Raw genomic sequence first — 13,498 nt, 5'->3', positions numbered from 1 at the left:
TTCAGGACTCTGTCTTTCAAAGATAATTCGTAAAAATATAAATAACTTCACACAGATCTTCATTGTAAAGGGTTTAAACACTGTTTCACATTCTTGTTCAATGAACCATAAACAATGAATGAACATGAACCTGAGGAAGAACCTGAGGAGGAACGGTCGTTAAGACACTAACAGCTTACAGACGGTAGGCAATTAAGGTCACAGTAATGATAACTTAGGACACTAAAGAGGGCTTTCCACTGACTCTGAAAAACACCAAAAGAAAGATGCCCAGGGTCCCTGCTCATCTGCATGAACTTGCCTTAGGCATGATGCAAGGAGGCAGGTCTGCAGATGTGGCCAGGGCAATAAATTGCTGTGTCCATACTGTGAGACGCCTAAGACAGCGCGACAGAGAGACAGGACAGACAGCTGATCGCCCTCGCAGTGGCAGACAACGTGTAACAACACCTGCACAGGATCGGTACATCTGATCATCACACCTGCGGTACAGGTACAGGATGGCAACAACTGCCCAAGTTACACCAGGAACGCACAATCCCTCTATCAGTGCTCAGACTGTCCGCAATAGGTGCAGAGAGGCTGGACTGAGGGCTTGTAGGCCTGTTGTAAGGCAGACACAGCGTAGCCAGAAACAGCGTCGCCTATGGGCACAAACCCACCGTCGCTGGACCAGACAGGACTGGCAAAAAGTGCTCTTCACTGACGAGTTGCGGTTTTGTCTCACCAGGGGTGATGGTCGGATTCGCGTTTATCGTCGAAGGAATGAGCGTTACACCGAGGCCGGTACTCTGGAGCGGGGGCAATTTGGAGGTAGAGGGTCCGTCATGGTCTGGGGCGGTGTGTCACAGCATCATCGGACTGAGCTTGTTGTCATTGCAGGCAATCCCAATGCTGTGCATTACAGGGAAGACATCCTCCTCCCTCATGTGGGACCCTTCCTGCAGGCTCATCCTGATATGACCCTCCAGCATGACAATGCCACCAGCCATACTGCTCGTTCTGTGCGTGATTTTCTGCAAGACAGGAATGTCAGTGTTCTGCCAAGGCCAGTGAAGAGCTCGGATCTCAATCCCGTTGAGCACGTCTGGGATCTGTTGGATCAGAGGGTGAGGGCTAAAGCCATTCCCCCCTGAAATGTCTGGGAACTTGCAGGTGCCTTGGTGGAAGAGTGGGGTAACATCTCACAGCAAGAACTGGCAAATTCATGAGGAGGAGATGCACTGCAGTACTTAATGCAGCTGGTGGCCACACCAGATACTGACTGTTACTTTTGATTTTGACCCCCCTCCTTTGTTCAGAGACACATTATTCCATTTCTGTTAGTCACATGTCTGTGGAACTTGTTCAGTTTATGTCTCAGTTGTTGAATCTTATGTTCATACAAATATTTACACATGTTAAAGATTGCTGAAAATAAACGCAGTTGACAGTGAGATGATGTATCTTTTTTTGCTAAGTTTACAAGCATTATATTCAGATTTTTACCTCAACATAGTGTGAAATACACATTAACAATAGCCTAAATATAGGCACATTTTACTGGGGGGGCAACAAGAAGATTTGGGATCTTAACCCCATGGCATCTTTCCTCCACACGTTTCCATTGTTTGGGTCGAGTTCCATTGACCTCTAACACATCTATTGGGATGCCTGTTCTAATCATTCAATTTTATGGTTCATCTACCATCTCTGATATACCCATACAGAGAAAGATGGCCAACGCGGTTCCTTTTTCTAATTTGTACAATAATTTACAGTGGAACCTTGAAAGCAGGACAGGCAGGTGGTTGTGCAAGGGAACTAGGCCCATCTCAACTACAAAACTACTTTCAAAAGAATGGGAATATATTTCTGTACAATTACAAATAAAAATAACCCAGCTTGTCTAAAACAAACCACACAAAACATCACTGCTGGTTATTTGGTTGAGCAATGTTTCCATAGCAGGCCTAAATCAGCATACCCCTACCCCTATACAAACGAGGAGATAAATGATGCGATTCTAAGCCCGATGCTGGGACCTGAGCCGAGGACTCAGTCTCACAGGCAGCTTTGCACCCATAAACATGACAAATGTTGATTGACTGCTGAAAAATTTGCCACCACTGCAGTTTCCTCTAAATCACCTTATGCCTCCTGAATAAATTTGATCTCTTCGAGATGTGTATTTTGTCAGCAGAAGGGCTGTATCAACTCAGCAGAGGGGCTGTATCAACTATCAAAGTAAGCTGATAGTCGACATGAGAAGCCAAAACCAAATGCACAGAAGCCAAAGAAATGTCATGCTGAAGTACGGTGTACCATATTTTACGATATACTGGTGGTGATGCATGGACCATTTTGGGTTTTATCTTTACCTGCTCTTTTTTGGGGAGTGGGGTTTACCCACCTTTCAGGTTATGTCAATATAGGACTTGTTTTACTATGGATATAGATACTTTTGTACCTGTTTCCTCCAGCATCTTCACAAGGTCCTTTGCTGTTGTTCTTGGATTGATTTGCACTTTTCGCACCAAAAGTACGTTAATCTCTAGGAAACAGAACGCGTATCCTTTCTGAGCGTTATGACGGCTGCGTGGTCCCATGGTGTTTATACTTGCATACTATTCTTTATACAGATGAACGTGGTACCTTCAAGCGCTTGGAAATTGCTCCGAAGGATGAACAGACTTGTGGAGGTCTACAATTCTTTTTATGAGGTCTTGGCTGATTTCTTTTGATTTTCCCATGCTGTCAAGCAAAGAGGCACTGAGTTTGAAGGTAGGCCTTGAAATACATCCACATGAACACCTCCAATTGACTCAAATTATGTCAATTAGACTATCAGAAGCTTCTAAAGCCATGACATCATTTTCTGGAATTTTCAGTCAGGCACAGTCAACTTAGTGTATGTAAACTTCTGACCCACTGGAATTGTGATACAGTGAATTATAAGTGAAATAAAAACGAGTTTTAATGACTCCAACCTAAGTGTATATATATATATAGATATATATTTATTATATACACACACACACACACACACACACACACACACACACACACACACACAATATTTAGGCCATATCACCCAACCCTATGCTGGAGTGACAAATCAGCAAAGTTTCTTACAAGTGGTGAGTTGTTCTGCATTCAAAATATTTTTGGGTCAAGTATGGTGATGTACAAAAACAGACATTTGCCCACTGAATTGGAGTGATTCTGACCCCTTCACTACTCATACATTATTTACACTATCTATCAAAGTATGGGAGTTAGGGGTGGGGGGGATTAATACATTAGAGCATCGCAATATTATTTTTGACTATATTTGATTGATTATATGACCTTTTTTTGCTGGGAACTTAGCTAGCACTTGTCGGCTGTACCTGTGTCAAAACTTTTGTTTTTCTCCTCCTATAGTTTGACATCAATCTTCTCTTAGATAGTGAGCCAACATGTTTTCAGCACTTTCATAACTGATTAAAACTTGCATTCTTATGGCTCTCTTGTCCCTGTACTGCAGACATATAATATAGTGAGCAATATATTTGGAACAACAAACAGCAATATATTTTTTACGTTACAGTCTTATTCTAAAATAGACAAAAACAAATTAAAATCCTCAGCAATCGTCACACAATACTCCATAATGACAAAGCGAAAACCGTTTTTTATTTTAGCAAATGTATTAAAAATAAACAGAAATATCTTATTTACATAAGTATTCAGACCCTTTACTATGAGACTCAAAATTGAGCTCAGGTGCATCCTGTTTCCATTGATCTTCTTTGAGCTGTTTCTACAACTTTATTGGATTCCACCTGTGGTAAATCCAATTGATTGGACATGATTTGGAAAGGCACACACCGGTTCATATAAGGTCCCACAGTTGACATTGCATGTCAGAGCAAAAACCAAGCCATGAGGTCGAAAGAATTGTCCATAGCGCAACGAGACAGGATTGTGTCGAGGCACAGATTCTGAGAAGGGTACCAACAAATGTGTGCAGCATTGAAGGTCCCCAAGAACACAGTGACCTCCATAATTCTTAAATGGAATTAGTTTAAAACCACCAAGACTCTTCCTAGAGCTGGTCGCCCAGACAAACTGAGCAATCAGAGGAGAAGGGCCTTGGTCAGGGAGATGACCAAGAGCCCAATGGTCACTCTGACAGAGCTCTAGAGTTCCTCTGTGGAAATGGGGGAACTTCCAGAAAGTACTGAGTAAAGGGTCTGAATACTTATGAAAATGTTATATTTAAGTTTTTTTTATTTGTAATAAATTTGCTAACATTTCTAAAAACCTCTTTTTGCTTTGTCATTATGGGGTATTGTATGTAGATTGATGAGGAAAAATAACAATTTAATCCATTTTAGAATACGGCTGTAACGTAAGAAAATGTGGAAAAGGTCAAGGGATATGAATACTTTCCGAAGGCACTGTAGAGACATGATATTGAATTGCAATAGATATCTTATCGGCACCTAAGTATCGTGATAATATCGTATTGTGAGGTCCCTGGCAATACACAGTACTAATGGGAGTGTCTCTGAAATGGTTGGCTCATTCATTGTTTAAAAACAGGTCTGTCAGGAGGATAAAGGTTCACACACATTGCACTGAATGTGGATCTAACGTTCGTCTGCTGATTGTGTTTTAGGGACCACACACGGTTGATTTTTCAAGTAAGATCAGTGCACACTGTTCGCAAATTCAGAGGTGCTAAGTAGTGTGGGCCAGCAAACATTACTGGTGTGTCTGAGCCCTTAGACCTGCTTGCCCCATCTCACCAGATATAAAGGTAGTGTGATTTATGTCTCCTACTTCATTGTAGTGTCTGTATCCTGACATTGCACAACCATTGGAAAATAACTAGGCCTAACTTATGTAAAATACAATAGACTGTTCGTTTCCACAAATCCCAGTTGTGAGACTCACCGAGCTAGGTTACATTTTACTTCAGTGTTGATATTGTGTATTACCATAAGTGTAATAAGCAATGCGCAAGCCTGCTTAATGTTACACTGTCCTTAGGGTTAGGGACACTGCTGTGAGTATAGTCTAATAGTGTACCACTTAATTAGGGTACACCACAGGCATTATATACTTAGAAAAAATAAAATGGCTAAGCATATATTTTGAAACAATACATTGCCCTGAGCTACACAGTACACTGTAAAAGTGTTGCCCCAAATGATATAAAATGGACTATGTTGTGGTTTGTCTACAGGACAAGGAATACACAGGATGTACTCTGGTCAATCTGGTGAGAATGAAAAGCATGATATTGAGAACATATCAATACAGGATGGATTTCTACAGTGTATCTGGATACAAAGTAAATTCATTAGTTCAAAGTTTCAGCTGACAACATTATGCCTGTGCTGTGTACAGACTAGAGTCGTAAAACTGTATTCATGTGTGTTGTGTACAAGGAACTTGCCGATTAGGCTACACAGTATAGCAAACGCAGGCAGTATTGGAAGCGAAACTAGCTAACGAAACACACCAAATGTTGCCATTCTGGTTGTCTTTATATATTTTATTGTTTTTTTTATCACTCACCTCTTTAATTTTTGCTCGTCTCTCTTTGGTTTCCGGATCGGAGGGCTCGTGCCCTGTTGCTCCGGGTGGCCGAACATATTCAATGACTGGCAGGTTATTGTAATCTTTCCCACCTTTACCTTCCTTCAAAACTTTGTCCTTCTCGTCTTGTATATCTTGCTTTATCTCGTCTGGTCGTTTCTGGAGAGTGTCTTTTGCTTCAACCAAAGCCTTTTCGTGGTCCTTTCTAATCTTGGTTAATATCTTTTCTTCGGTCCCAACTGCAACGTTTGAATCACTATCCGTACCTGTTCGCGTGTTGGTTTCTACCGCAGACGAGTGGAAGAAAACTCCGCTCAGTAGCTTCGATGAATCCGGCAGGAAAAAAATTGCCCCGAAACAAAGCGTAATAAAAGCGCTAAAAACTAATAGCAAAATGAATTTCTCTGTCAATCTAAAGGAGGTCGGGCTGGCAGACTTCCTACTCGGGGTAGCTGTAAAAGGCAATAGAGTTGCTACTGGCATTTTCCTTGTCGTTCAAGACAAAACAAATGAATTAAATTCTAAAATCGGCACAGTCTTAGATTCCGTACAACAATATTAGTTATCAATTTCCCATATGTATATCAGAAATTAATAATTTTGTATTCTGTAAAAGTTACACTATTGAGCAGTGTCCTGCTGTTTCAACTGCCCATGCTGAAACACATCTGCAAACTCTTCGCCAAGCTCAGAACAGAACGGAAAGAATGGCAGCTATGCGCTATTGACAGCCCTAATTGTCCAATGGCTTTTCTCTGCGCGTACAGTTAGCAATTGTGGGCGTGTTTTCCGGATCCGAAGGTGACACACTTGTTTTAATGTCTTGTACAAACGGAATTGTTCACTCACAAATAAAGACACATGTAGTGATCAAAACGATAAAATAAAGTGGTAATATAAAACGTTTCTAGATGTATGTCTTCCGTCAGTCAGTAGAGCTTTGACATTCCACATCGTCTCTTGCATTTATTATGTGCCTTTGCGGGATTCGTCACTAGATACCACAGCCACAAAGTAATAAACCCCGCCTATTTCTGCAATTTCTCTAAATTCTGATTTTAAACTTAACCTTAACTACAGTGTTAACCTTATGTCTAACCCTAACCTTAAAATATATATATTTTAAATATAGCCAATTTTGACTTTGTGGCTGCGATTGGCTGAGGATTGTCAGAGGACATATTCTGGGTGATTTGTGAAAGGGGGGATCCGATTCGAACCAAAAACCTTGTGTCCACTCCCCAGGCTACTTTAGTAAGCCAAGATTTTGCATTGGTTGGACTTACAGTGCATTCAGAAAGTATTCAAACCCCTTAACTTTTTCCACATTTTGTAACGTTACAACCTTATTCTAAAATGGATGAAATAAATGTTTTTCCTCATCATTCTACACACAATACCCGATAATGACAAAACGAGAACAGGTTTTTAGAAATTTTAAATGTATTAAAAATAAAAAACAGATACCTTATTTACATAAGTATAGAGACCCTTTGCTATGAGACTCGAAATTGAGCTCAGGTACGTCCTGTTTCCATTGATCATCCTTGAGGTGTTTCTACAACTTTATTGGAGTCCACTTGTGGTAAATTAAATTGATTGGATATGATTTGGAAAGGCACACACCTGTCTATATAAGGTCCCGCAGTTGACATGGCATGTCAGAGCAAAATCCAAGCCATGAGGTTAAAGGAATTGTCCGTAGAGCACCCAGACAGGATTGTGTCGAGGCACAGATCTGGGGAAGGGTACCAACAAACGTCTGCAGCTTCAAAGGTCCCCAAGAACACAGTGGCCACCATCATTGTTAAATGGAGGAAGTTTGGAAGAAGAACCACCAACACCCTTCCTAGAGCTGGCCGCCCGACCAAACTGAGCAATCGGGGAGAAGGACCTTGGTCAGGGAGGTGACCAAGAACCCGATGTTCACTCTGACAGAGCTCTAGACTTCCTCTGTGGAGATGGGAGAACCTTCCAGTCACGTCTGGAGGAAACTGTGGGGATGTTTTTCAGTGGCAGGGACTGGGAGACTAGTCAGGATCGAGGGAAAGATGAAAGGAGCCAAAGTACAGAGAGATCCTTGATGAAAACCTGCTCCAGAGTGCTCAGGACCAACAGGACAACAACAAAGTACTGAGTAAAGGGTCTGAATGCTTATGTAAATGTAATATTTCAGTTGTTTTTATTTTGAATACCTTTGCAAATATTTCAAAAAGTTTTTGCTTTGTCGTTATGGGGTATTTTATTTGTTCTACCTTTATTTTTGTGTAGATTGGGGGGGGGCTATTTAATCCATTTTATAATTAGGCTGTAATGTAACGAAATGTGAGGGGGGTCTGAATACTTTCTGAATGCACTGTATATACAGTATAATGAAATAAAAATAATCAATACAATGGAGTTGTAGTGAGATGTTTGTGGGATTTAGCGATATCTATTCATTATGTTGAATGCTAGAAAGTGAACAAAAGTATTTAATATATTTTTATTTTACCTTTATTTAACTAGGCAAGTCAGTTAAGAACAAATTCTTATTTTCAATGACGGCCTAAGAACAGTGGGTTAACTGCCTTGTTCAGGGGCAGATCGACAGTTTTTTTACCTTGTCAGCTCAGGGATTCGATCTTGCAACCTTTCGGTTAGAAGTCCAATGCTCTAACTACTAGATAAAACCCAAAGAATGCTCTTAAATATATATATTTTTTACAAATATAATAGTTTTCCCTTAGTTATGTTGGAAGAGAGGGATAATTCAAATTACAAAATGACACATTTGGTTCCTTACCCTATAAGCAGTCTATGGACAAGGTATGACAGCAATCCATGTTTTGGTTTTATTTCCCGGGCACTGTTTCCAAATGCATTTGTGGCACAAATCCCATGTAAGCGTTTTGCAATCTCTTTAAACATTCCCTCTAGTGCAAACTGTTATTGGGGGAGAGGTCTATATAATTAAGCAATAAGGCGCGAGGAGATGTGGTATATGGCCAATATACCACGGCTAAGGGCTGTTCTTAGGAACAACCTCGACATGCCTTATTGCTGTTAGAAACTGATTACCAATGTAATTAGAGCAGTAAAAATAAATGTTTTGTCATACCTGTGGTATACGGTCTGATACCACGGCTGTCAGCCAATCAGCATTCAGGGGTCGAACCACCCAGTTTATAAAATGTAATAATTAGCTAATCAGACTACTTTAGTATGTCATACATTTTACGATTCAATTGATAATTTGGTGTGTACAAATTAAAAGGGTCATTGGTGTTACTCAATTTCAATTAAGGGAAATGACATTGTGTGCAATTCACTTCAGTTAATTATTTTTAGAGGAAAAATCCCCATTTACTTAAAATGTGTCATTTGTGTTACTACTCTTACTGGTGGCACAATGTTATCGCAATGGTACATTAAGTAATTAAGATGTCATATTAGTTGATTTAGAATGGTAAAATACCCAAATAATTTAAATAAATAATCTAGAAAAAGGAAGTAACCACCCCCCCCCCCACCCAAATGCCATGCCCAAATGGCACGGTAATTCAAGAACGACCCTTATGTAAAATGAGGCCCGCCTTATCCCACCAGATGCCAATCACTTACAATAGTCCTTCATCTCATGATTCTGTTATGTGATGATTTCTATTGGAACAAGCAACATTCCCTAGAAAAGAGTAGCCCTGCTTTGACATGTTTTTCACTCACATTCAGGGGATTGCCCTAAACCAGGATTTACTCAACTCAGTCCTCGGGACCCCAAGTGGTGCACATTTTGGTTTTTGCCCTTGCACTGATTCATATTATCGCCTAATCATCAAGCAAAAACCATTATCTCCACCCCTTGGGTCCCAAGGACAGAGTTTGGGAAACGCTGCTCTAACTTGTACTTTTGTCCAGATTGACACACAGATTGGTTGCTTACAAATCATTTAATCTTTACAGTACTGCTGCTATATGATGACATTGACACATTCACAATACTATTTGTCTATGCAGGAATTCAAAAGAAAATTGGAATGACAAAACATGGTTGCTCTGACGTTAGATGCTTGTTGCAGCAATCTGCTGACAACCAATCATCCTGGATATTATTTTCTGTTTCCTTTCAATGCAATCCAACGTCAATATCAATATTTCCTGGAAAGATCCTGTGTTTGATTGACACTTCCAGAGAGTTTTGAGAGGCAGAATCAGTTACTAGTGTTGGTTGTGTACCCAGTTAAGCTTTGCATCCAATCAGATGTTAAGTAGGCCATGTCACCCAGCTGTGTAATTTCTCCTTGCTCCCTCTTTAGCTATATAGTCCAAATATAACCACGGATTCAACCACCATCGCCACCTTGTCCCCCAGGCAAGATGGACTCATTTGTGTAGCTGAAGAGAGAGGCTGGATATATTCAGTGAAAAGGGTCACTAATTGGAGTGGGAGTTTAAACTCCCTCACATTCCATTTTGTTCCTCCCTGACAGAAATCAAACAAATGATTTTGAAATGTTTTAATAAGACTAGAACATATTCTAATTTGTAGGCCTACTGGACTGTTTGCTTTGCATGCAGTGAGGCTCAAACAAAGAATGTGCCAGCCGAGTTTTTGGAGGAAGGGGGCATTCATTGTAAAATAAAAAGCAGAGCAGAAATGATCATATCAAAGCACACTAAGGCATGTGAGGTCTGTATTATCTAATTCTACACCAGAGGCTTCCATGCATCTTTTTCTCTGCACTAGCAAGCATTAACTTATCATTTTTATTTCCCCTCAATGGAGTTAACGGGGCTTCCTGTTGAGGAGAAATGGAGGCTGTGAAGTCATTTCCTGAAAGGAAGTATATACAGTGCCTTCGAAAAGTATTCAGACCGCTTGACATTTTCCACATTTTCCAGCCTTATTCTGAAATGGATTAAATAAATACAATTCCTCATCAATCTACACACAATACACCACAAGGACAAGGTGAAAACAGGTATTTAAACATTTTAGCTATTTTTTTTATTTACAAATTAAATACAGAAATACCTTATTTACATAAGCATACAGACCCTTTGCTATGAGACTCGAAATTGAGCTCAGGTGCATCCTGTTTCCATTGATCCTCATGGAGATGTTTCTACAACTTGTTTGAAGTCCACCTGTGGTAAATTAAATTGATTGGACATGATTTGGAAAGGCACACACCTGTCTATATAAGGTCCCACAGTTGACATTGCATGTCAGAGCAAAAAACAAGCCATGAAGTTGAAGGAATTGCACGTAGAGCACCCAGACAGGATTGTGTCGAGGCACAAATCTAGAGAAGTGTACCAAAAAATGCCTGCATCTTTGAAGGTCCCCAAGAATCACATTGGCCTCCATCATTCTTAAATGGAAGAAGTTTTGAACCACCATAACTTTTCCTAGAGCTGGCAGCCCAGCCAAACTGAGCAATCGGGGGAGAAGGGCCTTGGTCAGGGAGGTAACCAAGAACCCGACGGTTATACATTTGCGAAAATTTCAAACTATTTTTGCTTTGTCATTATTGGGGTATTGTGTGTAATTTGAGGAGGGGGGGGGGCAATTTAATCCATTTGAATCCAGTCTGAATACTATGGAGTTGAATGGGAGACATTGTACAGACTATGATGTATGAGGTTTGACATGATTACATCCATAAATGATGACTACAGTAGATCTACACATTCATAAAGGAATGTATCAGTATGACGGTATCTTTCATACAGCATACCTTTCATTGCAGTGTTTTTCAAATGATTACTTTCATGAACTATGACTAGGTCTACACAATCATAAAGCAATGTTTGAATATGACGGTAGCTTTCATACAGCATACCCTTTATTGCTGTGTTGCACACTCTGACTCTGTATTCTCTGTATATACCTAACCAATGCCTCAAATGTGAAAAACTATTAAACAATATTTGATTAGACTACGTGTTTGAAATGACATAGCAAAAGACTTGACTGAACTTGTTGACCCAGTCTCCAATCTCTTCCTTGTTTACTATCCTGTTAGCACTGCACCAGTCCCAGAAGAATCCGTGTGTCTTCTCTACACACACTGCTGGATTGTCAGCAGCAGCCTTTCAGTCGGGAGCTTCATGCAGGGAAACATGCGCCGCACGCCACCCACTCAACACCTGCAGCAACAACCCACCTGCCGAGTTCAGAGCTCTGCTACAGGTAATTCATCATGGGTAATACACTGTGATCATTTTCCATTTTCCTTTCACACATCATTATGAGGGCTTGTAGGGAGTGCAGCCCAGAAAACACAGTTGAGTTGAAGAGCATCTTTTAAATGACTAAAATGTAAACATTGAAATGTAAATTGTTACTGTAATAAGAAATTGCATACAAAGGTTCTACTTGGAACAGGAGGCACATGAGGTAAATTGAACAACATGCTTGGCTTGCCTTTTGATGGGTTTGAGGATGCAGTTCTGTTTGTTTCCTTATTGTATGGAAATTGGAAGAATAATTCAGTAATAATTACTTCTTTCAGAAGGCTGGCAGGCTCAGGCCCTCGATGAAATTAAATTTACACATCCTTTACGGTAATCTAGACTTCCTATAACTGGACAGGAAGTTCCAAGAAAGACTAATGTTACCTGAATGAATTAGAATGCAAAAGAAATGGTACATACTGTTATTTTGTCCTGATTATATGAACACAGGACCATTTTTGTGTGAGCTAAAACAAATCCTACCAAATAAAATGTTTACTACCTTTGTAAATTAGGATACCGTAGCTACCAGCCTCAAGGAATTGGCCATGTTGACTCAAGTGGATTTTTGCTCCATCACTTTTAGCCCCATGCATTACGCATCCAAGCTCCTCTAGCTGCAGGCTTGACCATTCATGTGGCATAATCGAAGGCTCTGTGAGAAGGCTGCTGTATAATTCCTAACTGATGTACATTAAATATTAATTACCCATTGCTTTTATACTCTGGTGTTTAAGTGTGAACTTCAAAGTTAAGGGAATTTAACATACAAGCAAGTGTTTTTCCATAGCAACCAGTTGCACAATGGCAGTATTTCTCCATCTCTGTATGTGCTCCAGTGACGGAATCAATCATTACTCTACCCCGGTTTTGTGTGTAAGCTGTGGTGATACGATTGTTGGCTGATCCTATCAGTTTATGTAAGCTATTTTAATTGCGGTCTGTTTTCATGTGTGTGCTTCCATTGCAATATTGCTCAATAACACAGACTCAGGCGCAGGGGTTTACTCAATTTTCACCCAGTAAAAAATACCCAGAAGCATCTTAGACGGCACCTTTACCACAAATGTCTCTGTTTCTTTCTACCTTTGACTTACATTGACCCATGTAGGTTGACTGGAGCCAAAATTGTGCAAGCTCTTTTAATTTGGATTATTTTTTATGTTAGCTAGAGAGAACCAGATATTTCCAATGTAACATATTCTGGTTTTACAGGGAAGATCATTTGAAATCCTATTAGTGCATTTTCTCCTCAGAGGACAGTCCCCTATTAATAGCATAATGTATGCTGATTCCCATGTAGAGCAGCATGTTGGGACCCTCTGGAACAGCCTTTGTAACCAAAAGGTCATGAAGCCCCAGACAAGTGTTTTGAGTTCTAATTTCGCAGGTCTGAAGTGTTTTGTTTGTTATTGTAACCTTCAAGAAACCTCGGGGAGCAGAGTGAAATCCTTCAGGGCGCGGAGCGAAATCCTTCAGGGCGCGGAGCGAAATCCTTCAGGGAGCGGAGCGAAATCCTTCAGGGAGCGGAGCGAAATCCTTCAGGGAGCGGAGCGAAATCCTTCAGGGAGCGGAGCGAAATCCTTCAGGGAGCGGAGCGAAATCCTTCAGGGAGTGAAATGTTGCCACTCAAAGAGCTTTTGGTTTACCACTGGTTGTTTGTTTGCCTGATGATTGAAAATAGCTCTAGGTGTATCAACGGTCATGG

At 40.5% G+C, this 13,498-nt stretch overlaps 1 protein-coding gene across 1 annotated transcript in view; it reads right to left on the bottom strand.

Moving 5' to 3' along the window:
- The window catches only part of man1a1 (mannosidase, alpha, class 1A, member 1), a 202,888-nt gene extending 196,620 nt beyond the window's left edge, over positions 1–6,268 (bottom strand). The window contains exon 1 of the mRNA XM_029631305.2: positions 5,551–6,268. Within this exon, the coding sequence (XP_029487165.1) occupies positions 5,551–6,054 (504 nt within the window). The 5' untranslated portion in view covers positions 6,055–6,268. The remainder of the gene's footprint in view (positions 1–5,550) is intronic.
- Positions 6,269–13,498: the final 7,230 nt, after the last annotated feature.

Source organism: Oncorhynchus nerka, linkage group LG24 (genome assembly GCF_034236695.1).
Source record: "Oncorhynchus nerka isolate Pitt River linkage group LG24, Oner_Uvic_2.0, whole genome shotgun sequence".
Taxonomy (NCBI): domain Eukaryota; kingdom Metazoa; phylum Chordata; class Actinopteri; order Salmoniformes; family Salmonidae; genus Oncorhynchus; species Oncorhynchus nerka.
This window is presented reverse-complemented; position numbering and strand designations above follow the sequence as displayed.